Source organism: Rutilus rutilus, assembly GCF_951802725.1.
Source record: "Rutilus rutilus genome assembly, chromosome: 1".
NCBI classification, from domain to species: Eukaryota; Metazoa; Chordata; class Actinopteri; order Cypriniformes; family Leuciscidae; genus Rutilus; species Rutilus rutilus.
The window spans coordinates 79,242,954-79,267,867 of NC_140209.1; the positions used below are offsets into that span (position 1 = coordinate 79,242,954).

Genomic DNA, 24,914 nt, shown 5'->3' on the forward strand with positions numbered 1-24,914 from the left:
TAAAACTGTTTTCATTGGTATATTTTACTGTTTCTGTTGTCAAACAACGGAATGAATATGAAATAGTGACTGAAACGCGACCCATTAAGACATAACCAGCTTGATGAAATCAAATACACATAAGATAAAGACAATATCTGCGCTGTGATTTCGGGTATACTTGCATGTAAAATTAGAGAAGCAACATAATATCTGTGTTTAACTGAATTAAAGCGCCGCTCCTCTCTGGAGATGCGAGACGCAGAGAGAGAGAGAGAGAGAGAGAGAGAAAGGTGCGCGCACGTGCTGGGAGAGCGGTACCGGCGATTCTCAGAAACTAAATAAGGTTTGGGCGCTTTTTTGAAGGGAAAAAAAAAAATCGCTAAAGGGGTCTGCAATGTCGCTAAGTTGGCAACACTGTCATCTCCATTTCTCCAACTAGGGGTTGGGCCACGGGCCAAACAGAAAATACGCGCTGCGTTAATCGCGCGTTAAAAAAAATAGTGCCGTTAATATGATTTTGCGTTAATGCGTTATTAACGCGCTAACTTTGACAGCACTAATTTTTTGTAATTTGTAATATGTGTTGTTATTTATTATCATGATGTACTGTATGTGTCAGTTTGTTGTCTGTTTGCCTGCACTGCAACCAAATTGCCCAAAAGGGATCTTAATAAAGCTTGACCTTGACCTTGACCTTGATGACACTCAATTGTATGTTCCATTACAACCACTTGATAAGTTCTGTTCCAACACTGTTAAGTGTCTCGATGATGAAGGTGATGATATGCTTAATGACTACGAATTTTCTCCACTTAAATGAGTGCAAAACTGATGTTGTTGGTTTTTTGTTTGGGTGTATTTTTTTACTGCGAGTTGAATTTTGCAAAACAAGTTCGTGCTGTGGTGAAAACTAGTTCCCTTTTGAGAGGTCTCTCGTATTGCGTAAGGCTATGGGAAAACTCATTTTCTTGAGAATATTGAAGCCAATTCTTTTTAAACGCAGTGCAGCTGCACACCATACACAGATGAGTCACTAGCGCGGTCATTGGCTGTAGAAATGTGCTTTATAAAAAACTAAACTAAACTATGATAGGTATGAATATGCCTAAGACTCATGGTTTGATGACTCAGCCAAAGACAAACCAAGTTGCTCAAAATCATTTTGCAATAATATTGTAAGACATGACTAGAGGCGAATTCAAAGATTAAATGAAATCATGATTAAATGAATCATGAAACATTACAACCAATCATAAACCTAAGTTTGTAGACTTTCCTTATTTGTACAAAGGAATGCATTTTTAGATTGGGTGTCATGACAGTGACGAAAATGAATACTTTACAAGAAAGTTATAAAATGCTTGGAGACTTCTGCTCTTGACCTCTTCCATTTTGAAAAGAACAAGGTAATAAATTTGGTAATAAAACCTTTAAAGATCTTTGCTACAGAGTGTTCAATTAAAATGTATTTCATTTCTGTGGTAATTTCCATGACATAGACTGCTCTCTCTTTACAATCAATCTAGTTACAACAGTCGTTGCAATTCTTACAGCAGTGACATTGTGAGCTCTCTTACAGAAAAAGGTGAGAATCTCTCTGGACTTGGTGATATTCTTTGGTGGTCTCATCATGTTTGGATTTTCTCTTAAAAATCATTGTCTATTACTTTGCAGAACAGCCATGGTGATCTACACAGTAACGGCGTACACAGGAAAGGGGCTTTTGGCGGGCACCACTAGCCGTATCTACATCCAGCTGCGTGGCACTGAGGCTGAGAGCGAGGAACAGAACCTAAATCGCATTCAGGGGTTTTTGCAAGGATCGGTAAGTGCACCCAATTAGACCAACATTAGGGAGTTTTTGACTAAAAACCATCAGTCAACACTACATTTAATGGAAGATATTAGAAAGAGTGAGAATAAAAGTTGAATGAAGTAATGACATTTTTTTAATATATATTTACCTTTAAATTATCGTCCCATATGTACGACGGCGTATTAGGGACATTGTAGGTAAAAAAAAAAACTCAGAATATAATTGAAAAAATAACCACATTGCTTCACTTTGCACTCTGAAACCTGACCTGAACCTGCTCCTCAGCCCGCGTCACGAGGCATCATCCAGAGAGCACCAGGGCCAACAGCTTTGACCCAATCTCTCTGTGGCTGAGGCAAGCTGTGAAAGGAAGAAACAGCCTATAGCCCAATCAATCTAACACTGTTTTGCCTTGAATGTTCACAATTTAATTTAGGCATAAAAGCCATTCTTTTATTGGCCAGGCACGTTTGACAGCCATATGCTTCATACTAGTTGCACTAGTTCTCTAATATTATGTATAGTCGTAACATTCTGGGAAAAATAGTGTGAGGGTACCACATCACTTCACAAGGCTGTGCCTCATCACACCAGTCCACCATAAACATGTTTCCCACATGCACACGTTAGTGAGGAAGTGCAACTTTGGAACATATGGCTGTCAAACATGCTTGGCCAGTAATAAAGACTAGCTATTACATTAAATTCATAGCGGGTTATCATGAATATCCAAAGCAAAACCGTGTCAATAGATTAATTGGGTAGGCTATAGGCTGTTTCTTCCATTCACAGCTTGCCTCAGCCTCAGCTATCAGGAAATTGGTTTGCTGTCTGGATGAGGCCTGTGATGTGGGCTGTGGATCAGGTTCAGGTCGAATGCAAAGTGAAGCAGTGTGGTTCCATTACTGGCCAGGAACGCTTCAGTGTTTCACACTAGTTGCACCTCCTCACTAACGTGTGCCTGTGGGATCTTTGTTTACGGGCCGTCTGTGCTGTGATGAGCTAGGCTACATCTTTGCAATATAAAGAAATGTGGTCCCTTGACACTATTTTAGTTTTTTCTTGCAATTTTTTTACTTTATAAGCACATAATATTCTTCTTTTTTTTGGTGCAATTTTTTTTTTTTATGCAAACTTGTTATTTTATAATCTCAGAATATCTCAGAGTTTCTTTGCTGAATTTTCCCTCCCCCAATTGCATATTATTATTATGATTTTATTTACTTACTTTACCCTAACACGCCATTGTACATCTGTCTGTGCAGGAGCGAGAGTTTAAGATTAACTGTAAAGCGTCCCTGGGAGAGCTCATAGCTGTCAAGCTCTACTCCAAGCCGTTTATGGGTCTTCTTTACAACCAGTGGTTCTGTGATAAGATCTTGATCAACACTCCAGAAGGTGACAAGATTTTGTTCCCGTGCTACTGCTGGCTCGACTGTAACGAGAGGCTCGTTTTAAGACCTGCTAAAGGTAGGCACTTCCATTTCAAGTCATGGCCAAAATTCACATTTACCGGTGTACTTGAAAGCTCAGTGGTGATGCCTTGCTAATATACTACATGTGCACACACACACACACACGATCAATAATTTTTATAATCTTTTTGCAGTGGGCTTGCTTAACCCACCCAGCTGCAACCTATATGCAAAACAAGTTTATGTACATTCCCAAGACCCCAGAATACAAGATCAATTAGTTGGCAGTGGAAACCCAGGCTTGTGATAATGCCAAATAGTGGCTGATATATTAGCAACTTGGAGGTGAAACGAGTGTTCACATTTAGAGCATCCTATTTCAATAATGGTCATGGTTTTACCAGGGCTCTCAAGTTTTGAAGATAGACAAGAGTGACATCCCATCAGGGGATCAAAGGGGGGGCGGGTTGGACGGGTAGCGGGAATGGGGGTGTTTCATTAATAATATTATTATTAGTGTTTTTGTTGTTGTTATTAATAATTGCTCATATACCAAATACATAGTATTTATTCAATTTCTGCATGTGTGTGTGTGTGTGTGTGTGTGTTTGGTGTTGTTTATTGTGTTTGTTGACTTTTTGGACTTGTTGTCTTCCACCTGCACTGTCTCCTCCTCTAATGGGCCTACCCCTTTTCTTCACCTTCTCTGGGCCAGCATCCTCTAACCTGGCCTTTATAGGGGACTCTCCTCTCAGGGAGAATGAGAGGATGCTTAACTGCTTTTTACCTGACATCTTTGTAAGAGAAAGACAGATGCAATGATTAATGCATCCATGGCCAGTATATAATTATTAAAGACGTGATTTTAAAAGTGATCTATAACATCGACTATGCAATACACTTTCATTTATTTAGTGCTAATAAAATTATTAAGCCTATTTGGAGAGAGAGATGTTTATAATGTGACAATATGTCAGTCATCGTGTGATAACAAAAATATGACTAGGCCTAGACTACTTGTTCTGAGCAGGTGTTGTCAGTGAACAGGCTGTAAGACTCTCATGAAAAACTGATGCTAATTATCTGGGAAACATTCTCTAACAGCAGTCAAGTTGTCACTGTTTGTGTAAAACAAGTTGTGAATTTGTTGTAACATTAAAACAGGAGATCATGACTTACTCTGTGCTCAAAGTGATGCTCGGAGTGATTTCCTCTATGGGTGAACGAAACTTTCGGGCAGAATGACATGAACAATTCCAGGAAATGCTTTTCTTCATTGGTTGTTGCGTTAAATCTCACCCAGATACAACAGTGCTATTGGCTGTTGTGTAGCCCCTTTCTTTATTTTGATTGGCTGATGAGTGGCAGGCTCGATTAAGAACTCCAGGGGAGACGCACTTGACTCCTGCCGGTTCCACAGTGAGAGCGGCGCGGCCAGAGAAATTTTGGGCACTGCGGGATATTAAATATATTATAAATAGTTTTTCCGTGTTAGAAATACAATGTGTGGCAGGGGTGTGTGACAAAACACCGAAATGAGTGACTGTCACGCTCAATGCGTGACACTTGAGAGCCCTGTTTTACTATAATCATGTGGGTGATGTCTGGGTTGTTTGGGATATCCCACAGAGAGTTATTGCCTATATATTTTTTTTTAATGAACCAGTTCATGTGTACAGCACAGCATTTGTACATTTTTATTGTTGTGTCATGCATATTTTTAATGCTTTGTGACAGGTCCACTAGCTATGTAAGCTATGCACACGCTATGTAAGCTATGCACACACACACACACATACTTTTGTATATTGTAGAAGAATTCCTTCAAGCAAACATTTATTTCTTCATATAATGGAGAGATAATGTCCAAAGTGTCAGATGCTCTTAATAAAGTATAACTCCTGCACAGGGTCAGGACTAGAGATTACATGGCTGCCATTGTTAGGACTAGAGATTACATGGCTGCCATTGTTGTGATGTTCATTGGGTGATGGCTTGCAGATGTACTGCAGTTGTCATTCTTTTTTTTTTTTTTACAAATACATCTTTTTAATGTATCTCAGAAGACTGTGACTTATGGGACTTAAGACTATAGGCTAATGCTACCATTAGCCTTTTTAAAATAAAGCATATTTATATACAAAATATAGCCTACATTTCTCAAAATGTTTTCTTTTGCAAACATAAATTTAGATTGTGAATTAATGTTGGTATTTGCATTTCAGCTTCACTTGTGTTCCAGGACACCAACCCAATAGCCCAAAGACAAAGGATGAGGCAGCTAGAGGAGCAACAAAAGTTATTTAGGTTAGTGGGCAGCACACTAATACAAGTCGGGTCTGACAGCGAAGTGTCTGCCTTATATGAAAATAAATTCAGTGAAATCAAATTCCTTCCGTTGAAGTACAGCTGAATATTCTACCCCCAGGTGGCGTGTGTACGCTGAGGGCACACCTCAAGTTATCGATTACGACACTCCCCTCGCTCTGCCCGCTGAAGTCCGATTCTCTTACACAAAGGAAACCGAGTTTTACTCCAGTGCAGGAAAGCAGTAAGTGACCAAGTCATTTTAACCCTCCTGTAGTGTTCATCTCTTTGTTACACACTGTTCAGTGTTCACGGGTCTGCTGGACCCATTATTGGGCTTTTAGAACAACACAACCATAAGAATTTAGGGAAACAGCTGAACAGGTGTCGACTCTATTTTAATTTCATTACAAGCAATATGGACAGTAGGCATATTCATGGTTAATCTTTGCCATATAGGCTTCCTCTTCCAGATCGCAGTTAATCAGTAGCATCAGCAGGTTTTCATCAGTGTAGTTTCACTCGACATGAAAATGAGGGAGAAGACAGATTCCCGTGCTTAAAATATATCACTGTTGCAACTGTGTCTGAGTGTTGGTGTAGTTTCACACACTCCACGGCATCAGTTTTTCATCGGATTAACAGATTTTTACCATGTTTGCCTTTTCTCACCTACGATTTACACATTTCTGTTGCATCAGGAGTCCATGAACCCAAGCACCACAGGAGAGATAAGTTATATTGGTAATGTAGGGGCAATGTCAGATTACTTTGGAGTATGCTTTATTCAGAAATTAACTGCAATAATTCTTCAAGGATTCGCTATGTATACTCAGCTAAAAGTAGGCTAGCCAATGTAATGGGAACTCGAGAGATGCATTTAGAGAGTTCATAAGTAGTGAGCCCACGACAGCAAGCTTAACCATTCAACCATTATTGTTAGGACAATGGACTCTATCAATGTTTTCAGCTTGTAGGTTAGCCTAAATATGGTGTGTTTTTTAGTGACAGATTGCACTGGTGGAAATGCTAAATATTTATAGCTAGATTTAATTTTAAGTTTGCTTTAGTTAAAAATGAACTCTGGTGATTTAAAAACATATGCATATACAGTGTATTTTGCATGGAACTGGATGGCATTAACAAAATAGCTTTGTCTTCTTCAAGACAGTAATAATATAATATCTAATAGTAACTTCAAAGATGCTCACAAGTAAAGCTAGGATGGACCATAGGTAGTATGTCAAGGCATACACTATTAATGTTTGCACTGTGTACCTGTGTATTCTGTGTGCAGGTTAGCTGCTCTGAAGCTAACTGGATTAGCTGACAGCAAAAAATCGTGGGAAAACATCAGCCAAGTGGAAGCAATCCTTTGTGGAAACAGAGTGAAAACCATTGGTACTCATCTTAAATGAATAAACTGTTCTATTGCAAATAAATGACTGTCTGTACTGCAGCATATGTTCTGACACAGCATGCTTTGCAGATTACATTCAGGAGCACTGGGATGAGGACGAGTTCTTTGGCTACCAGTTTCTGAATGGCCTCAATCCCATGATGATCCAGCGCTGCTCAACTCTGCCTGAGAATTTCCCCGTCACAGATGACATGGTCAAAGACACCCTAAGAGGGAGCAGCTTGGAGCAGGAGATGAAGGTACGCTACTTGCTCCTGGCAATGATGGGCGAGTTCTTCTCGAGATTTGGAATGGCTGGGTCTCGTTTGCTTTGATTTTGCCTAATTTCCTGGGTTTCTTCATTATTTGGTGTGATCTACCCCCATACCCAGAAAGGGAACATCTTCCTGTCTGACTATAAGATGATGGACGGGCTGGTGGGGAATGTTGTCAGTGGCAGGCAGCAGTATCTCACGGCTCCCCTGGTCCTGCTGTACTGCAACCCTCATGGCATGATGCTGCCCATCGCCATTCAGGTGCGTATCTTGCATCCGAAGTGCAGAAATCCTTGGGTTATGAATATAACCTTGGCTCTTTGATGGAGAACACAAATCATCATCCTCCTTGAGCATGTAGAGGGATTAGAAATGGCTTCAGCTCGGAAATTCACAAGAAGCAAGGGATGGGGTTATTAAATTAAATACAGATAAATAAATCTTAAAAGATGAGGTAAATAACCAAATTATTACAAAGAAACAAAGAAAAAGTGAAATGTACAACTGAAAAGTGGGCAAAAATGTCTGAATGATTAAACATTAAATAAACCTTTTTTAAGATGTCATCGTCTTTATAGAGTAATTATGACAGAAGCCGTGGAAATCCTTTCTCATTTTCTTAAAGAGAGAAAAATAATAACCCAGATTCCCTCAGAATCCGTTTGTACCATTTTCACGGGTGTTCAAATTTAATCTACACAGTTGAGGCAAAAGCCCAGCAAAGACAACCCCATCTTCCTCCCAACGGATTCAAAGGCCGACTGGAAACTGGCCAAGCTCTTCGTCCGAAATGCAGAGTTTGGCGTTCACGAGGTGGACTTTCACCTGCTGAGGACTCACCTGCTGGCGGAGGTGTTCACCGTGGCCACGTTGCGCAATCTTCCCTCTCCACATCCTCTCTACAAGGTATTGAATCTGTCACGCATGAGTTGGTTTGACGTGTGAACGGTGAGGTTCAAAATTCTTTAATTCTTGCATTTCAAAACTCATACACTCATACTGTATTCAAACATTACATTAAAATTACATTATTATCAGAACCATCACATCATCATAAATGGTGCATAAAACATCATTAACACACCATATTTCAATAAAACAACTGACATCATTTACAATATTATAACATGCATACTCCACTTGAAGCCTTCCTGCCTCTAATCTCCTAAACATAACTTAAGGATCCGTAGATGCAAACTGTAAGCCTTTGTTCTTCCTAGTCTTCCACACTGCCAATGTTGCAGTCCCAATCAGATAACTTAATAAACAGACTTTCTTTCTTATCACAAATCCATACTTTAACCCTCCAATGAACACTGATCTGAGAAATCCTCGCTAAACTCCCTGAACCATTCCTTAAGAAGTTTAAAAAGACTTTGTAGTCTTGCACATCTTAAAAACAAATGTTCCTAATCCTCCTCTTCACCACAAAACCTACATTCCCCACCCACTGCTGGATTCAAGTGTGTAGCTATTGCCCTGTGAATAATCCTACACTGTAGATCAGCTGTTCGCTTCTGCACCGGAGGTTTATACAGTGCTCTCCATCTGACCCTCGCGAGGAAATCTGGTGTCAACAGTCCTGGCCACCCAGAGGCTTTTACTCTCCTGAGTGATTCTTGATGTTTGACCTTCACTGTGATGTGATATATGGCCTTCTTTGATGTACAGTAGACTCAAAGTTATATTTGAGGAACCTCAAAAGACAAGACTGAACAAGACCTTCCAGATCTCCCTTACTTGCGAGAGCTATTTTTATCTTAGTTTATTTGTTCTATATCTTTATTTGTTCTATGTCTTCCCAGTTAACATTGAAATCCCCCATTATTATTACCTATTTATCAAAATTGCAATTTGTCAGCATATTTTGTAACTTTTCATAGAAATCAGTATTTGAGTTGGGTTGGCGGCAAATTACAATGAGGCTAAAATACATCTGTGGTGATAAAATTATTTACAGTTTGCCAAGTTTATCTCCTCACATTGAATACTGTTCTTTATATACACCATAACTCCCCCTCCTTTAGATTTCACTCTGTCACGTCTATAGATTTGGTAGTAATGGTAATTATGGTAATTATGGTCTGCTACCATATTTGCAGCTGGTGGTGAATTAGCCTGTAGCTAGGTTTCAGACAAGCAAAGATAATCTAGATTCGATTCTGTTAAAATATACTGAATTTGATCAGATCAATCTGAAAAACATTCCACTTCCTGTTTTTTTGTAGACCATTTCCCGTGTTGACAAGTTTGTCTTCCGGGTATAATTGAGCTATTGTTTGGATTAGCTTTATATTCCTTTGGAGTTTTTGAGCTGTCACCTGCAGTATTTGACAAAAATCATAGTTTCTGGTGATCCGATGCATCTTGAGCGCTTAGCACGCTGGTATCCCGACTCCCGAAGACGTTCGTGACAGAGGAAGTGCACGCAGCTCCACACAGGTAGACACGCCATGCCCGATCCCAATCTCCAGCCAGCCAGCCGTCACGTCCACGTCAGGCACTGGTGTCTCCACGGCACTCGTCGGAGAGACAAAATCACACCTCTTTTTCTCTTTTTGTTACCATTTTTAGTTTCTGTTCGTACAAATTCTAATGACTATAATGAAATTGTGTAGATTTTTTTTTTGTGTGTTATTTAATATGATTATTAATTCAATATTTGTTCCTTTTGACTTAATTTGTAGTAGAATAGAATAGAATAGAATCGGCCATTTATATAGCGCTTTCATATGTACTACTGTACACCTAAAGCGCTTTACAATCATATCAGGGGATCTCTCCTCAACCACCAACTTAATTTGTAGTGGTTAACTACAACATTCAAGATAGTTATAAGTGTCGTCGGAGTAACCAGCGGTGAAACATTAATAAAATCATCACTTTTATTACAAAACCACAATTCCGTTGATAATGAGCGCCAGGCCTTTTGTAGAGCAGAGCTGACTCATCTATAGCCTATGAACACAGACTACACAGAACATTAAGTTCATGAAGGGTCACTAATGTCTTACTCAAACCCATTCACCTCCCTGTAACAATTCTCTTAAAAAATGAAATAATTCTGTAATTCATGTAAAAATATCTAGAATGGTGTACAGGTACACACACGCAGGTGCAATAACACACACACTCACAGACAAGAAATTAAAATTCATTATTCATTCATATATTTTATCTTCAAAGAATTTGAAGGCAGGGACTACTAATCTCTTACTTACTTTTCCTTCTGTAGCTCCTCTTTCCTCATATCCGATACACGCTCCAGATCAACATAATGGCCCGGAATCAGCTGATATCCAAGGATGGGGCAATTACAATGGTATGCATACAGTATGTCATGGTTGCAGAGGCACTAACACCATGTCCTAACCAGATGCGATGCGATAAGATTCCAGGACAAATAATTAGTCTGTCCATGCTAGACGTGACGCGACTGGGAGATGCGTCAATCTATCAAAACCAACAGCCAATCAGAACAGCGTGTGGGCGGAGTCTTGCAGCAAGTGCACAGCACCAGAGAGTAATCTTGAAGGCAATCGCAAGAAAATGGATAAGTAACTACATAATCAAATGTACAAATATTACACCGTTTAAACTTTATTAAAAATACATAGCTATTGAGTTACTAAAACAATCTTTGTCAAAGAATACACTTGTTTGTTCACCGTTTGAACGTTCTTGTTTCCATTTCTTTAATTTCAAGACCTGAGGGGAATTATCCATTGTTGCTTTTACAGCTACAAAGCTGGAGCACTAAATGATATTCAGAGTCACATTACACACTTTTAACATAAATAATAAAGAACATAAACTGTACCTGAGATTATCATTGCCACACTTTGTGTTTGTTGTTCCAGCGCAACGTCGCAGAAAAATAGAAACCGATTATAAAATAGAATCGTCGCGTGTCGCCGGCGCGCCTGGTTAGGACAAAAACTCATGGAAAGAGAATATTAAAATGTTCTTATTTTAACATGGAAAAGATACCTTTTATTGCGTGTTAGGGTTAACCCTAACCCTGACACCCTAACCCTAACCCAATACTACAGGTACCTGGACGATGTGTGGGGGGTTTGGGAAGGCACTGATGAGGGTTGGTTGGAGTTTGTAGAGAACCTCAATTCACACTACCCATCTATCAGGGTAAAGTGGGAGCTGAAGTTGGATAAGATCGACTTTTTGGATACAACTGTCTATAAGGGACCAAAGTTCTTGGACACAGGGAGGCTGGATGTTAAAGTATTCTTCAAACCTACAGACACCCACGCTCTACTCCATTGAGGGAGCCACCATGACACGCATGTATTCAAGGGGATAGTGAAGGCTCAACTCTAAAGGTTCTGGCAGATCTGTACGAGGGCCAACCCAGGTTCTTTGAGCAATCATAAGGAAATGGATTGAAGTAGACATAGGGGAACAATTGGATTGTGTGCCTGTTGGTATGGGTGGATCAGCCTCAGCAAAAACATGCTCCGGCCAGTGCATTTCTGCGTCCTTCCTAATCTAAACTGGATAATCAGGAGAGGTTGTCTGGGGGAAGGCATTATCCTTACACAAGCCTAACCCAGGCTCTGTCACCAGCCAATCACAGATAGCACCATCCCCGGAGTATCACACAGACCTGATACCTCTCAAGTTCATCACCACACACATACTTAAGCACACACCTCGAGCCTCATAGTTGTCTGGTCTCGTACTTGAGATTAGACTAAAGACTTGAGATAAAGACTGATTACCCGTTGTAACAGAGAGGCAGGGACGAAGCGGAGAGAGAATCCACATGCAATCACTACTTTAATAATAATACAAACAGGTAATACAGCGCAAACAAAGAAACTCAGGACAGGAACATGGTACAGCAAACAACGACTGACAAACCACAAGAAAAACACAAGGGAAATTTATACACAGGCTAACAAGGTAGCAAGGGGGTGTGGTTGATTGTCATGGGAACATACAAGGGTAACCAAGGGAACTAACAATACAACACGGGAGATTAATCAGCATGAAAAACTACAAAACATGGCACAAGACAGGAAATAACACAAGTCCTCACACAAGACATGAACACAGGCTGAGATCGTGACACCCGTATATTCTCTGCATATTCTATGTTCCTGCGTTCCTAGTCTCAATACTCCTCGCCCCATGTGTGCTTCCCTGTGCTCTACCTACCTGCCTCCTCTTCATGGGTCCTCGCAAGTTGTGTGCTCCTCATCCCACTCTGAAGTCACCACCCCCGAATCTTCTCTGCATCTCCTCTGCATCGCCCATGTTACAGTAAAGTTCCAAGCCATTCTCTTCAGTGATTATCTCCATTGACATCTCCCATCTATTTCCATTGATTCCACTATACTTCAATAAACCCTTTCTTGATTATATTCCATCTAAGACAATCCATTACAGAGGACCAGACCCACTTTAACACAGCATGAGCTCTCCAGATCCTTTTCAGGAGATCGTGGACGGACTCAAGCGCGCGCTCAGCGCTTCCACAGCCACAATATCCGCCATTCTGCCAGTCACGTGGCCAACCTGGCGCCCTACTCTGGCTCGGCGGAGAATTGCAACGGATTCCTTTTACAATGATCACTGGCTCTAGAGATGCAACCGCAGCGTTTTGCCTTTATTATATCCCTGCTGTCGGGGCGAGCTTTACAGTGGGCCAAAACTCTCTGGACTCAAGCAGGACCTGTAACTCAATCCCTGGATAGTTTCACAAGGCACTTCCGCAAGGTCTTTGGTCGACCACAAGGAGATTCAACCATTGGTGAGCAACTATATCATCTTAAACAGGGGAAGGTAGATGCTGTTTGAAACTGCTCCACAACCATCAAAGAACTCCAGTGCTTCCTCGGTTTCTCCAATTTCTATCGATGCTTCATCAAGAACTTCATTCAATGTCTCCCTCAGCCACACATCAGTTACAGTACCTGCAAACATATCTTGTGAGATTGTTAAAAAAAAAATACAAAATGGATCTTTAATGTTTTCTGTGATGACTGTCTTTAACAATCTACTCTTTTACTACATTTGTTATTTTTTATTTAAATTTTGGGGAAATTATTATGGGATTTGTGGTGAAAGAACTTACTTTTTACAGTAGCCTTTAACCTAACTTTATGTCATGTCTTCTCTCTGTTAATGATACTACTCTTAGTATGCAGGAGTAGGTGGAGAGTCATTGGAAAAGTTGCTGAAGCGCGCTACTGCCTCCCTGACCTACAACTCCCTCTGTCTTCCTGATAACATCTCTGAGAGAGGCCTGGAGAATGTACCCCACTACTACTACCGAGATGACGGGATGAAACTGTGGAATATCATCAACAAGTATGACTACCAGTGGAGTTTAGTCTAGTGTTTTATTTAAAGGCATTATGATTTTATCATAAAGGTCTATCTCTGTGTGTTACATAATACATCCAGTTTTAGGGCTGAACTTATGCATCCTGGTGCACTTTCTGATTCAAATGTCAACAAATATAGTGTCAATTATACAGGTTCATGGGTTTATTCAGTAAGCACAGGCTGTACATGTACTGTGTTGTTAAGTCCCTGTAAAGTCAAAATTAAGTATGTGTTCGGAGTTTGTCACACCACAGAAAAATGTGTTACTAGCCACCCAGCCAAATTTGATAATAAAAAACAAACAAATAAAATTGATAATAAAAAAAAGCAGCCAAGCAAATAAAATAAGCTATCAAAATCTTGAAAAAATTAGCAGTGGTCTCTGCTCTCAAACGCTGGGGGCGTGTCCACTGGCTGCGCTGAAACCACGCCCACTCGCGGGAAAGTTGACTCGCGGACACACACTGCCAATCATGGCACCAGATGTCGGCACGACGGGAGGATGAAGGCAGAGGCGGGAGATAGTCGTCTCTGATGAAAGTTTATAAAACTATCCCGTGTAAAATGATCACTACAGAGGCGGGTGTTGGTGGTGATCCTCAGCTCACCATCAAGGTGGCACTTCACAAAATGAATCCACCTCTTGTTGATATGAAATTTAAATAAGGACACCGATCTGTTTCGTAAGTGATCGCATCCAGGTAATACGCATTTCCGTGAAGCTAGCTAGCAAACTGTAGGCTGTAGTAAATAGCACTGACAGTAACTCACGATTGAGCGGCGAACTGATAGGGGAGGGGAACAGCCTCAGTGGCTCCAGTGCGTCATCGCCAGTAGGGGCGGGGCCAGGAGCTCAGCGGCTCCAGTGCGTCATCGACAGTAGGGGCGGGGCCAGGAGCTCAGCGGCTCCAGTGCGTCATCGCCAGTAGGGGCGGGGCCAGGAGCTCAGCGGCTCCAGTGCGTCATCGACGGTAGGGGCGGGGCCAGGAGCTCAGCGTCTCCAGTGCGTCATCGACAGTAGGGGCGGGGCCAGGAGCTCAACGGGGCCAGGAGCTCAACGGCTCCAGTGCGTCATCGACAGTAGGGGCGGGGCCAGGAGCTCAGCGTCTCTAGTGCGTCATCGACAGTAGGGGCGGGGCCAGGAGCTCATCGTCTCTAGTGCGTCATCGACAGTAGGGGCGGGGCCAGGAGCTCAGTGGCTCCAGTGCGTCATCAACAGTAGGGGCAGGGCCAGGAGCTCAACGGCTCCAGTGCGTCATCGACAGTAGGGGCGGGGCCAGGAGCTCAGCGTCTCTAGTGCGTCATCGACAGTAGGGACTGGGCCAGGAGCTCAGTGGTTCCAGTGCGTCATCGCCAGTAGGGGCGGGGCCAGGAGCTCAGCGGCTCCAGTGCGTCATCGACGGTATGGGCGGGGCCAGGAGCTCAGCGTCTCCAGTGCGTCATCGACAGTAGGGGCGGGGCCAGGAGCTCAACGGCTCCAATGCGTCATCGACAGTAGGGGCGGGGCCAGGTGCTCAGCGTCTCTAGTGCGTCATCGACAGTAGGGGCGGGGCCAGGAGCTCAACGGCTCCAGTGCGTCATCGACAGTAGGGGCGGGGCCAGGAGCTCAGCGTCTCTAGTGCGTCATCGACAGTAGGGACTGGGCCAGGAGCTCAGTGGTTCCAGTGCGTCATCAACAGTAGGGGCAGGGCCAAGAGCTCAGCGTCTCTAGTGAGTCATCGACAGTAGGGGTGGGGCCAGGAGCTCAGTGGCTCCAGTGCGTCATCAACAGTAGGGGCAGGGCCATGAGCTCAACGGCTCCAGTGCGTCATCGACAGTAGGGGCGGGGCCAGGAGCTCAGTGGCTCCAATGCGTCATTGACAGTAGGGGCGGGGCCAGGAGCTCAGTGGCTCCAGTGCGTCATCGACAGTAGGGGCGGGGCCAGGAGCTCAGCGTTTCCAGTGCTTCATCTGACAGTAGGGGCGGGGCCAGGAGCTCAGCGTCTCTAGTGCGTCATCGACAGTAGGGGTGGGGCCAGGAGCTCAGTGGCTCCAGTGCGTCATCAACAGTAGGGGCAGGGCCAGGAGCTCAACGGCTCCAGTGCGTCATCGACAGTAGGGGCGGGGCCAGGAGCTCAGCGTCTCTAGTGCGTCATCGACAGTAGGGGCGGGGACAGGAGCTCATCGTCTCTAGTGCGTCATCGACAGTAGGGGCGGGGCCAGGAGCTCAGTGGCTCCAGTGCGTCATCAACAGTAGGGGCAGGGCCAGGAGCTCAACGGCTCCAGTGCGTCATCGACAGTAGGGGCGGGGCCAGGAGCTCAGCGTCTCTAGTGCGTCATCGACAGTAGGGACTGGGCCAGGAGCTCAGTGGTTCCAGTGCGTCATCGCCAGTAGGGGCGGGGCCAGGAGCTCAGCGGCTCCAGTGCGTCATCGACGGTAGGGGCGGGGCCAGGAGCTCAGCGTCTCCAGTGCGTCATCGACAGTAGGGGCGGGGCCAGGAGCTCAACGGCTCCAATGCGTCATCGACAGTAGGGGCGGGGCCAGGTGCTCAGCGTCTCTAGTGCGTCATCGACAGTAGGGGCGGGGCCAGGAGCTCATCGTCTCTAGTGCGTCATCGACAGTAGGGGCGGGGCCAGGAGCTCAGTGGCTCCAGTGCGTCATCAACAGTAGGGGCAGGGCCAGGAGCTCAACGGCTCCAGTGCGTCATCGACAGTAGGGGCGGGGCCAGGAGCTCAGCGTCTCTAGTGCGTCATCGACAGTAGGGACTGGGCCAGGAGCTCAGTGGTTCCAGTGCGTCATCAACAGTAGGGGCGGGGCCAAGAGCTCAGCGTCTCTAGTGAGTCATCGACAGTAGGGGTGGGGCCAGGAGCTCAGTGGCTCCAGTGCGTCATCAACAGTAGGGGCAGGGCCAGGAGCTCAATGGCTCCAGTGCGTCATCGACAGTAGGGGCGGGGCCAGGAGCTCAGTGGCTCCAATGCGTCATTGACAGTAGGGGCGGGGCCAGGAGCTCAGTGGCTCCAGTGCGTCATCGACAGTAGGGGCGGGGCCAGGAGCTCAGCGTTTCCAGTGCTTCATCTGACAGTAGGGGCGGGGCCAGGAGCTCAGCGTCTCTAGTGCGTCATCGACAGTAGGGGTGGGGCCAGGAGCTCAGTGGCTCCAGTGCGTCATCGACAGTAGGGGCAGGGCCAGGAGCTCAACGGCTCCAGTGCGTCATCGACAGTAGGGGCGGGGCCAGGAGCTCAGTGGCTCCAGTGCGTCATCAACAGTAGGGGCGGGGCCAGGAGCTCAACGGCTCCAGTGCGTCATCAACAGTAGGGGCGGGGCCAGGAGCTCAGTGGCTCCAGTGCGTCATCGACAGTAGGGGCGGGGCCAGGAGCTCAGTGGCTCCAATGCGTCATTGACAGTAGGGGCGGGGCCAGGAGTTCAACGGCTCCATTGCGTCATCGACAGTAGGGGCGGGGCCAGGAGCTCAGCGGCTCCAGTGCGTCATCGACAGTAGGAGCGGGGCCAGGAGCTCAGCGTCTCCAGTGTGTCATCGACAGTAGGGGCGGGGCCAGGAGCTCAACGGCTCCAGTGCGTCATCGACAGTAGGGGCGGGGCAAGGAGCTCAGCGTCTCCAGTGTGTCATCGACAGTAGGGGCGGGGCCAGGAGCTCAACGGCTCCAGTGCGTCATCGACAGTAGGGGCGGGGCAAGGAGCTCAACGGCTCCAAGTGCGTCATCGACAGTAGGGGCGGGGCCAGGAGCTCACCGTCTCCAGTGTGTCATCGACAGTAGGGACTGGGCCAGGAGCTCAGCGTCTCCAGTGCGTCATCTGACAGTAGGGGCGGGGCCAGGAGCTCAGCGTCTCCAGTGCGTCATCTGACAGTAGGGGCGGGGCCAGGAGCTCAGCGTCTCCAGTGCGTCATCTGACAGTAGGGGCGGGGCCAGGAGCTCAGCGTCTCCAGTGTGTCATTGACAGTAGGGGCGGGGCCAGGAGCTCAACGGCTCCAGTGCGTCATCGACAGTAGGGGCGGGGCCAGGAGCTCAGCGTCTCCAGTGCGTCATCTGACAGTAGGGGCGGGGCCAGGAGCTCAGCGTCTCCAGTGCGTCATCGACAGTAGGGGCGGGACACAAAAATCCTGAACACAGCAACGGTGAAAAACTGTTTAAAGGGTAACTAAACCCCTGGTCAGAGCCTGACTCCACCCACTGACAATATTTGAAAAATGCTGGAAAAGTAGGCAGAGCCCAGTGGAGAGGGGGCGTGCATCTGAGACACATCTCTCTGTAGGCAAGGGCGTGGTTAACTGGTTCCCTCTGACGTCACAGGCCTCCACAACTTCCAATAGGAAAATTCAACTGCAGTAGCCACTGTTCAACCTGAAGAGGGCAGCACTCAGACGTTTTTACACCATATATTGTAGAATTAAAACACTTTAAACCCAAATGTCAAAAAAATTACTTGAATCAATGAACAGCATTAATAAAGCCCCAGTCTTACAGATCATTAACTAAAAAAAGTTGTTTTAGGGTTTAGTTACCGTTTAACGGTCTAACTCCACAATTCAGTACTTCACAGTTCACAGTCTTTGTAGTGTGTTTTATCAATACATTTCTAACATTTATAATGTGTTAAGATTTTTTTTTAGAATTGACTTTACAGGGACTTTAAGAAATAAATGCAAAGCAAATCTACAAAAAAAAAGTAAAGCTGTAAATATGTAAACCTGGCAAATATCTGACTGTGGTTGCTTACAGGTTTGTTTCAGCTTTCTTGCCACACTACTATCAAAGTGATGCACACGTGCAGAAGGACACAGAGCTGCACGGTTGGATCAGTGAGATATTCACCAATGGCTTCCTGGAAAGAGATTCCTCAGGTCTGTTATCAGTCCGTTATCAAGGCTGTTGCAGTTGAAGATGCTGCAAGTGTGATTTGAACAATCTGTTACCTTAAATTATACGCTTATCTCTGTAAAGCTGCTTTGAAACAATCTACATTGTTAAAAGCACTATATAAATGAAGATGACTTGACTTGACTTGATTTCTGGTGGAATAAATAAAGTGTCGCGACCAATGAGTATGCATTTCCAACGGAATTGTTGCCATATTAGGACATTTAAGTCAAGTCAAGTCAAGTCAAGTATATTTGTATAGCGCTTTTCACAATACAGATTGTATCCAACAAATTAATCCAACAAAGGCTTCCTTTCTTTTTATTTTGTGTTCATTTGCACAGCATAAGAACATTTTTGCTTTGAGGCACAACCTTCTTTTGTAAACCCCACTGTAATTCACTGTTTTATGGAAAATAATTTAACCAGGTCAATAGTCAAAAGTAGTTTGGTTTATGGCTCCACTCTCCATTTCAGTTTGTTTGTGTGTGTGTGTGCATGTGAGTGTGAGTGTTTATGTATAAACATCCTAAACTGAGTTCCCCACTGAAACAGCCTTTCATTCTTCTTCCCAGGAATACCATCATCTTTTCAGACATTGAAAGAGCTTATCAAGTTTGTTACCATGGTGATCTTCACTGCATCAGCCCAACATGCCGCTGTAAACAATGGACAGGTCAGTTAGTACAAGTCAATTCACTTCCAGTCAAGTCAAGTCATCTTCATTTATATAGCGCTTTTAACAACGTAGATTGTTTCAAAGCAGCTTCACAGAGATAAGCGTATAATTTAAGGTAACAGAGATTGTTTTGGCTTTATAGCAGAGTTAAGTTATTTTCCATCTAAAGTTAGTTTTGATTGATTTGCTTCCGTCGCAACGGAAACTTCCAATCACACAGAGCCATTAAAGCTGCACTCCGTGATCCCAATCTCATACACTTTTAAAATTTTGAGTATATGAACTATGAACTGAACTAGTTCATTTTAAAATTTGTGAACTGAACTTTGAACTAGTTCATGTAGAAAGTGAACTTTACCAACACTGCCAAATCTCATACACTTTTTCTCAAATCCAGCGAATTGCTCCACACATTCCTCTAGCTGTACATTCAGTGTCACGTGTTCATGTGCTTTGATTCATGTATATAGTCATGTTCTAGTGTTTTGTGATCTGTTGTGTTAAGCCAAGTGCACACTGTGATTTTGGCCACAATTTGGCCATCTGATACAAATTTACCAAATCCTAAAAGATTCCTCTGGTCCTTGACTAAAATCTGAAGTCTTCGATCATTATTTTGACATGTTCAAAGACAGACGATTTTACCTCTGATGAAATTCTGGCAGTGTCAGAAGATTTGAATCTCAGTCCTGCAGTGTGACTTCTCCTACGAAGACCGTCAAACTGTCTTTGTTTTTCAAGACAAGCCATGACGAAAATGAATGATGTCTTTGTAGCCACTATTTCAATCCCGCGTGTAATGCAGCTCACATCACCGAACGTATCATTGATTGATCAACTGACATCTTACAGTGAGGATCATGTTCATACAATCTGACAAGCTACAATCGTAAAGAACTATTATAAGGAGATCAGCAGAAAAACAGAACACAGCCGTTACAATGGCTTTCAAGTGTGTGAATAGCGCTTTGCCTTTATAGAGCGGCACCAAACGCCAATTCCACTGAATCATTCTTAAGACTGTTGACTTGCCACTAGATTTTTTAAAAGTGTTTAAAGGGACACTTCACCCATTTGCATTAAGCTTTGTATCATTAGAAACCATATTTTTGAATGGTTGTGCATTATTCCCTCATTTTCCTCTGAGACGGGAGAAATACGGATTTCAGTGTTGCAGTTCCTGCTTATAATGATTCTGTCATCTATAATGTCATTCTAAGCAGGACGTCCCATATCTTCGTAGAGGGGTTGAGACTACAAACACTCGTTCCTCATTTTTCCAGGGGGTGGGACCCACTTACACTACAGACTTATTACAGATCAGTGGGTGGGACGTAGAAACTAAAAGCAATATCCGCCATCTTGTTTGAAAGCTAAGCTAACAGGCGCTGTGGAGCCAGATGTGAAGTTACGACAATGGCAGAAGGTACTCAGTATGATATGGAAGAAGAGGATTTCGAAAGTCTGATGCTCGAATCAGTTGTTCGTGGCTATCTTTACGAGCCACAATATAGCGAAGAACAGTTGAGGCTGATGGAGGAAAAGAAGGTGGCTGCTGTGGCTCCAGAGATGGAGTCCTTCTACTGCAAAGAATTTCAACGATGCTAATTTCTCCTGGATGAAATCTCTGAATCAGACGAGGACACGGACGTTTGTGTTATGAACTGGATTAGTGTGAGTGGCTTGCGGAGCTGTACAATATGGTGGTGTGTTGTTGTCTTCCATACAAATGTGCCCTAAAGTTACTTTCTGTCTTTCCTCGGTCAAGAAGGCACCAAATTTGGAATTTACGTTACATTTTGACTACATACATGACCCACTTTCAATAAAGATAATGTTCCCAAAGGTGAAATGATCCTTTAAGGGGGGCATGACTAAATAAAGTTTGAGAACCACTGCCCTAGAGTAAGTAGCCCATGATGAGAAGAAAAAACTTGTCCATATCCACTTTCCATGGCCTGAGTAATGTTAATTATGTGCTCTTTTTATTCTTAATGAATATTTTGCTTAAATATCACAATTTTCACCAATTCTTTCCCCCCAGTTTGAATTTGGCGGATGGATGCCTAACTACCCCACTGCCCTCAGAAAGCCCCCTCCCAAGGAGAAAGGCCAGACCACTGAGGACACGATCCTGGAGACCCTGCCTGATGTGAGCACCACGGTGAATGGGATGGCTGTCCTGAGACTCCTGAGCAAGGACTCCGCAGACCATGTGAGTTTTACACCATCAGGGCACATGTTAAAAGACTGCAAATCAATTTTGTTGTGAAAAAGTTAACAATCTGAATGGCGTTCTTGTGAATGCCATCATATTAGGCCTTGTCCACACAGACACGGGTATTTTTATAACCGTGACTTTTTTACGTGGTTCGTCCACACGGAAACGCAGTATCAGGTCACTGAAACCAAACATTATTGAAAACCCCTGCCAGGGTGAGGATTTTCAGAAACGCCGGTTGCAGTGTTGTCGTGTAGACAGTAAAACCGGGGTTTTTGCTTCTGATTCAGGCTTCTGATTGGCCAACGTGGCTTTACGACTAGGGTTATATCGCCGCCTGCTGGTGTGGCATGCTCTTTACAGCGCTTGATAGCGTGTTTTTGCGCTTTCATGTAGGCAGAGATTTCGTGTCCGTGTGGACTAGGCCTTACTCTAGATGACAATGCTGTCATACGCAGTGTGTTAAACTTTGTTATAAACATGTTTCTTATCAACATGCTATTTACGATTACAATCTTGATACCCTGTCCGTAGTACCCTCTGGGATATTTCCCAGAAAATCTGTATGATGAAGAGGTCCCTTGCAAGCTCATTGAAGATTTTCAAAAGGATCTGAGGGAGTTGTCAGATCTCATCGAGAAGCGGAACAAGAAGTTGGAGCTTCCCTACACCTATCTGAGCCCCAAAAATGTGGACAACAGTGTAGCCATTTGAAAGGATACAGTAGTCCTTCTTAATACATTTGTCTTTCTATTAATAGCTTTGCCAATCACAATAAAGACCAAAGCAAAAATTACTCAAAGTGTGTCATGGATATTGGATTTCAGGGAAGAAAAGGTACTGCTTAATATGTGGGTTTAGTCCAGTCATTTTATGAAAAAAGGTTAAACAAATTGTTCTAAAGTACTTCTTCCTGCCTCTATGTATTAATGTTCATGGGTAGCATAATGGGTTCCATTCAGACCTTAACATTAAGTATTTTACTGTTATTTGTCAACAAAATTCAACAAGACATTTTCATCTGACTATACACAATGTTTAGATCTGTTGTGGTATTTATGCAAATTAGCACATACGTAATTAGATTATGCACCGTTTGTCCACGTTAACAAACTATTTAAAAAAAACGTGTAATACTTTTGTCTTGATATAAGTAATCAACTCAGTAATTTTCATGGTGATATCAAAAGGTTAAAAATGTTACCCTATTCACGTAAGAAAAATAATGAAAAAGTGTATAAAAAGGCTATATTTGGGTCTTTTTCGAAACTTTCCCCTAATGGGACTCTTCGTGGCCTTTTTTTTTCCTTGCTCAGGACATATTGAGGATAATCAGTTGAGTTTGCTTCTGTTGCAATTTGTTCAAGGTTGACCCCCATTTTGGCTTACAACCCAGATAGCAAAGTTGCTGTGGCCCAGATCCGGCCCACACTTGACACTTTCATCTGGCCCACATACCGCGTGGAATGATGGCACTTGGGCGGTCCGCTCCTGTTTGCCAGATTTGGGCCACAATTAAGCCATAGCAATGCCGCATGTCAGCCGTAAACAAAACAAATGAAGCAGAACTGGCCCACATCTGGCCCACATACCCTTTGAACTGTAAACTGTGTGGCAGATATGGGCCAGTTCTGCTTCATTTGGTTTGTTTACGGCTGACATGCGGCATTGCTATGGCTTAATTGTGGCCCAAATCTGGCAAACAGGAGCGGACCGCCCAAGTGCCATCATTCCACGCGGTATGTGGGCCAGATGAAAATTATGGCACTTAAGGCAATCCGCTCCTGTTTGCCAGATTTGGGCCACAATTAAGCCATAGCAATGCCACATGTAACCCAACAACAAACCAAATAAACCACACCTGGCCACAGTTGATTTTTATACAAACCCTGGTCTTTCCCAACATTCCTCATGCAGCATGGAATGGTGGCACTTTTGCAATGCACTCCTGTTTGCCAGATCTGGTCCACAAGTGGGCCAGTTGTTCAGCCACATGTTAGCCAAGAATTACATAAATAAACCATAACTGTGTGTTTTTGTGTGTGCATGCTGTGCCATATCACTGACACTAAGTATAAACTAAAGAGAAATTTAAAAATGCCCCCTTTTTGTGTTAAGAGAAGTTACAACAGTTACAACATGATTTAAACACATTGAAAACATTTGCATTATTTATTAATATTGTCAAAGAACAACCAAGTTTCCATTTTCAAAACTGGAAAGCAATCTAAAACAAAAAAATAGTAATAATAAACAAATACAAAATATGTGCATATAAAGTATCTTAGAACTAAACAAAAAACAAAACATGTTTCCAGTTGGTCATAAATATATATATATATATATATATATATAAAAACAGACAATGCAGAAGTAAACACACTAGAAAACGATGTCAAATGGAGCCATCCAAAATTAAACAATTTGACTTCCTTGACTGGGCCCATCTGCGTCATCATGGCAATCTTGGAAGCCTTTATTGGATACACACACACAAAACACTGTTGACTCAGTAACAGAATGCTGATTTTACAATAGTGTTTTAATAGCAATAGCACATTAATACTGAATGGGGAAAAAATGGACTGGAACCACCAGTGCATTAAACAGTTTGGTAACTCTAAGGCCTTATTTGTTAACATTAATTAATGTATTAACTAGTATTAACTAACATGAACTGCATTATTTATTAAGTTTTTTAATGTTACAGTCATTCACTGTTTGTTCATGTTAGTTCACAGTGCATTAACTAATGTTAACAAATACAACTTTTGAATTGAATAATGCATTAGGGAGCATCACAATGAACATTAACTAAGATTAATAAATGCTGTAAAAGAATTGTTCATGCATCATGTCAACTAAAGTAGTTAAAGGGTTAGTTCACCCAAAAATGAAAATTCTGTCAGTAATTACTCACCCTCATGTTGTTCCAACCCCGTAAGACTTCCGTTCATCTTCGGAACACAAATTAAGATATTTATGATGAAATCTGAGAGCTGGCTCACTCCTCCATAGGCTTCTAAGGGATTGAAACTTGCCAGCCCAGAAAACGTATTGAAAACATCGTTAAAATAGTCCAATTGACTCCAGTGGCTCAACCATAAGTTTATCAAGCGACGAGAATACTTTTTGTGTGCAAAAAAACAAACAAAAATAACGACTTTATTCCACTATTCATAGTTTAACTGTGCAGCGCATCACACACATGACCAGTGTTGGCCAATAGTGAGCCTGCATGGTAACGAAGAACCCGCAGTTACACTACGTGAACTTGATTGAACTAAGTAGCCGAAAATGAATAGTGGAATAAAGTAGTTGTTTTTGTTTGTTTTTTGCGCATGAAAAGTATTCTCATCGCTTGATAAACTTATGGTTGAGCCACTGTTGTCACTTGGACTATTTTAACTATGTTTTCAATACGTTTTCTGGGCGGGCAAGTTTCAATCCCTTAGAAGGCTATGGAGGAGTGATCCAGCTCTCAAATTTAATCATAAATATCTTAATTTGTGTTCCGAAGATGGAGGGAGGCTTACGGGGTTGGAACAACATGAGTAATTACATTGGTAATTACTTTAACTAATGTTAAAGTTTTACCAATGTTTTAATGTAT

The 24,914-nt window shown here is 43.2% G+C and overlaps 1 protein-coding gene across 1 annotated transcript; it reads left to right on the forward strand.

Annotated features, from left to right (window-relative positions):
* The first annotated feature begins 1,294 nt into the window (after positions 1–1,294).
* On the forward strand, positions 1,295–22,097 carry LOC311292748 (hydroperoxide isomerase ALOXE3-like). Its single transcript, XM_084412548.1, has 16 exons — positions 1,295–1,388; positions 1,509–1,567; positions 1,657–1,807; positions 3,064–3,268; positions 5,439–5,520; positions 5,642–5,764; positions 6,818–6,921; positions 7,010–7,179; positions 7,312–7,455; positions 7,897–8,100; positions 10,430–10,516; positions 13,358–13,527; positions 18,264–18,385; positions 18,977–19,077; positions 21,125–21,295; positions 21,836–22,097. The coding sequence occupies exons 3-16, from the start codon at positions 1,664–1,666 to the stop codon at positions 22,013–22,015; spliced, it is 2,007 nt and encodes a 668-aa protein (XP_084268674.1). The 5' UTR covers positions 1,295–1,388; positions 1,509–1,567; positions 1,657–1,663; the 3' UTR covers positions 22,016–22,097.
* The last annotated feature ends 2,817 nt before the right edge of the window (positions 22,098–24,914 follow it).

Coding starts and splice junctions, on each gene's coding strand:
- LOC311292748 (XM_084412548.1), top strand. CDS start 1,664: ATGGTGATCTACACAGTAACGGCGTACACAGGAAAGGGGCTTTTGGCG. Junction 8,101..10,429: donor CTCCACATCCTCTCTACAAG/GTATTGAATCTG, acceptor TTCCTTCTGTAG/CTCCTCTTTCCTCATATCCG. Junction 10,517..13,357: donor AGGATGGGGCAATTACAATG/GTATGCATACAG, acceptor TACTACTCTTAG/TATGCAGGAGTAGGTGGAGA.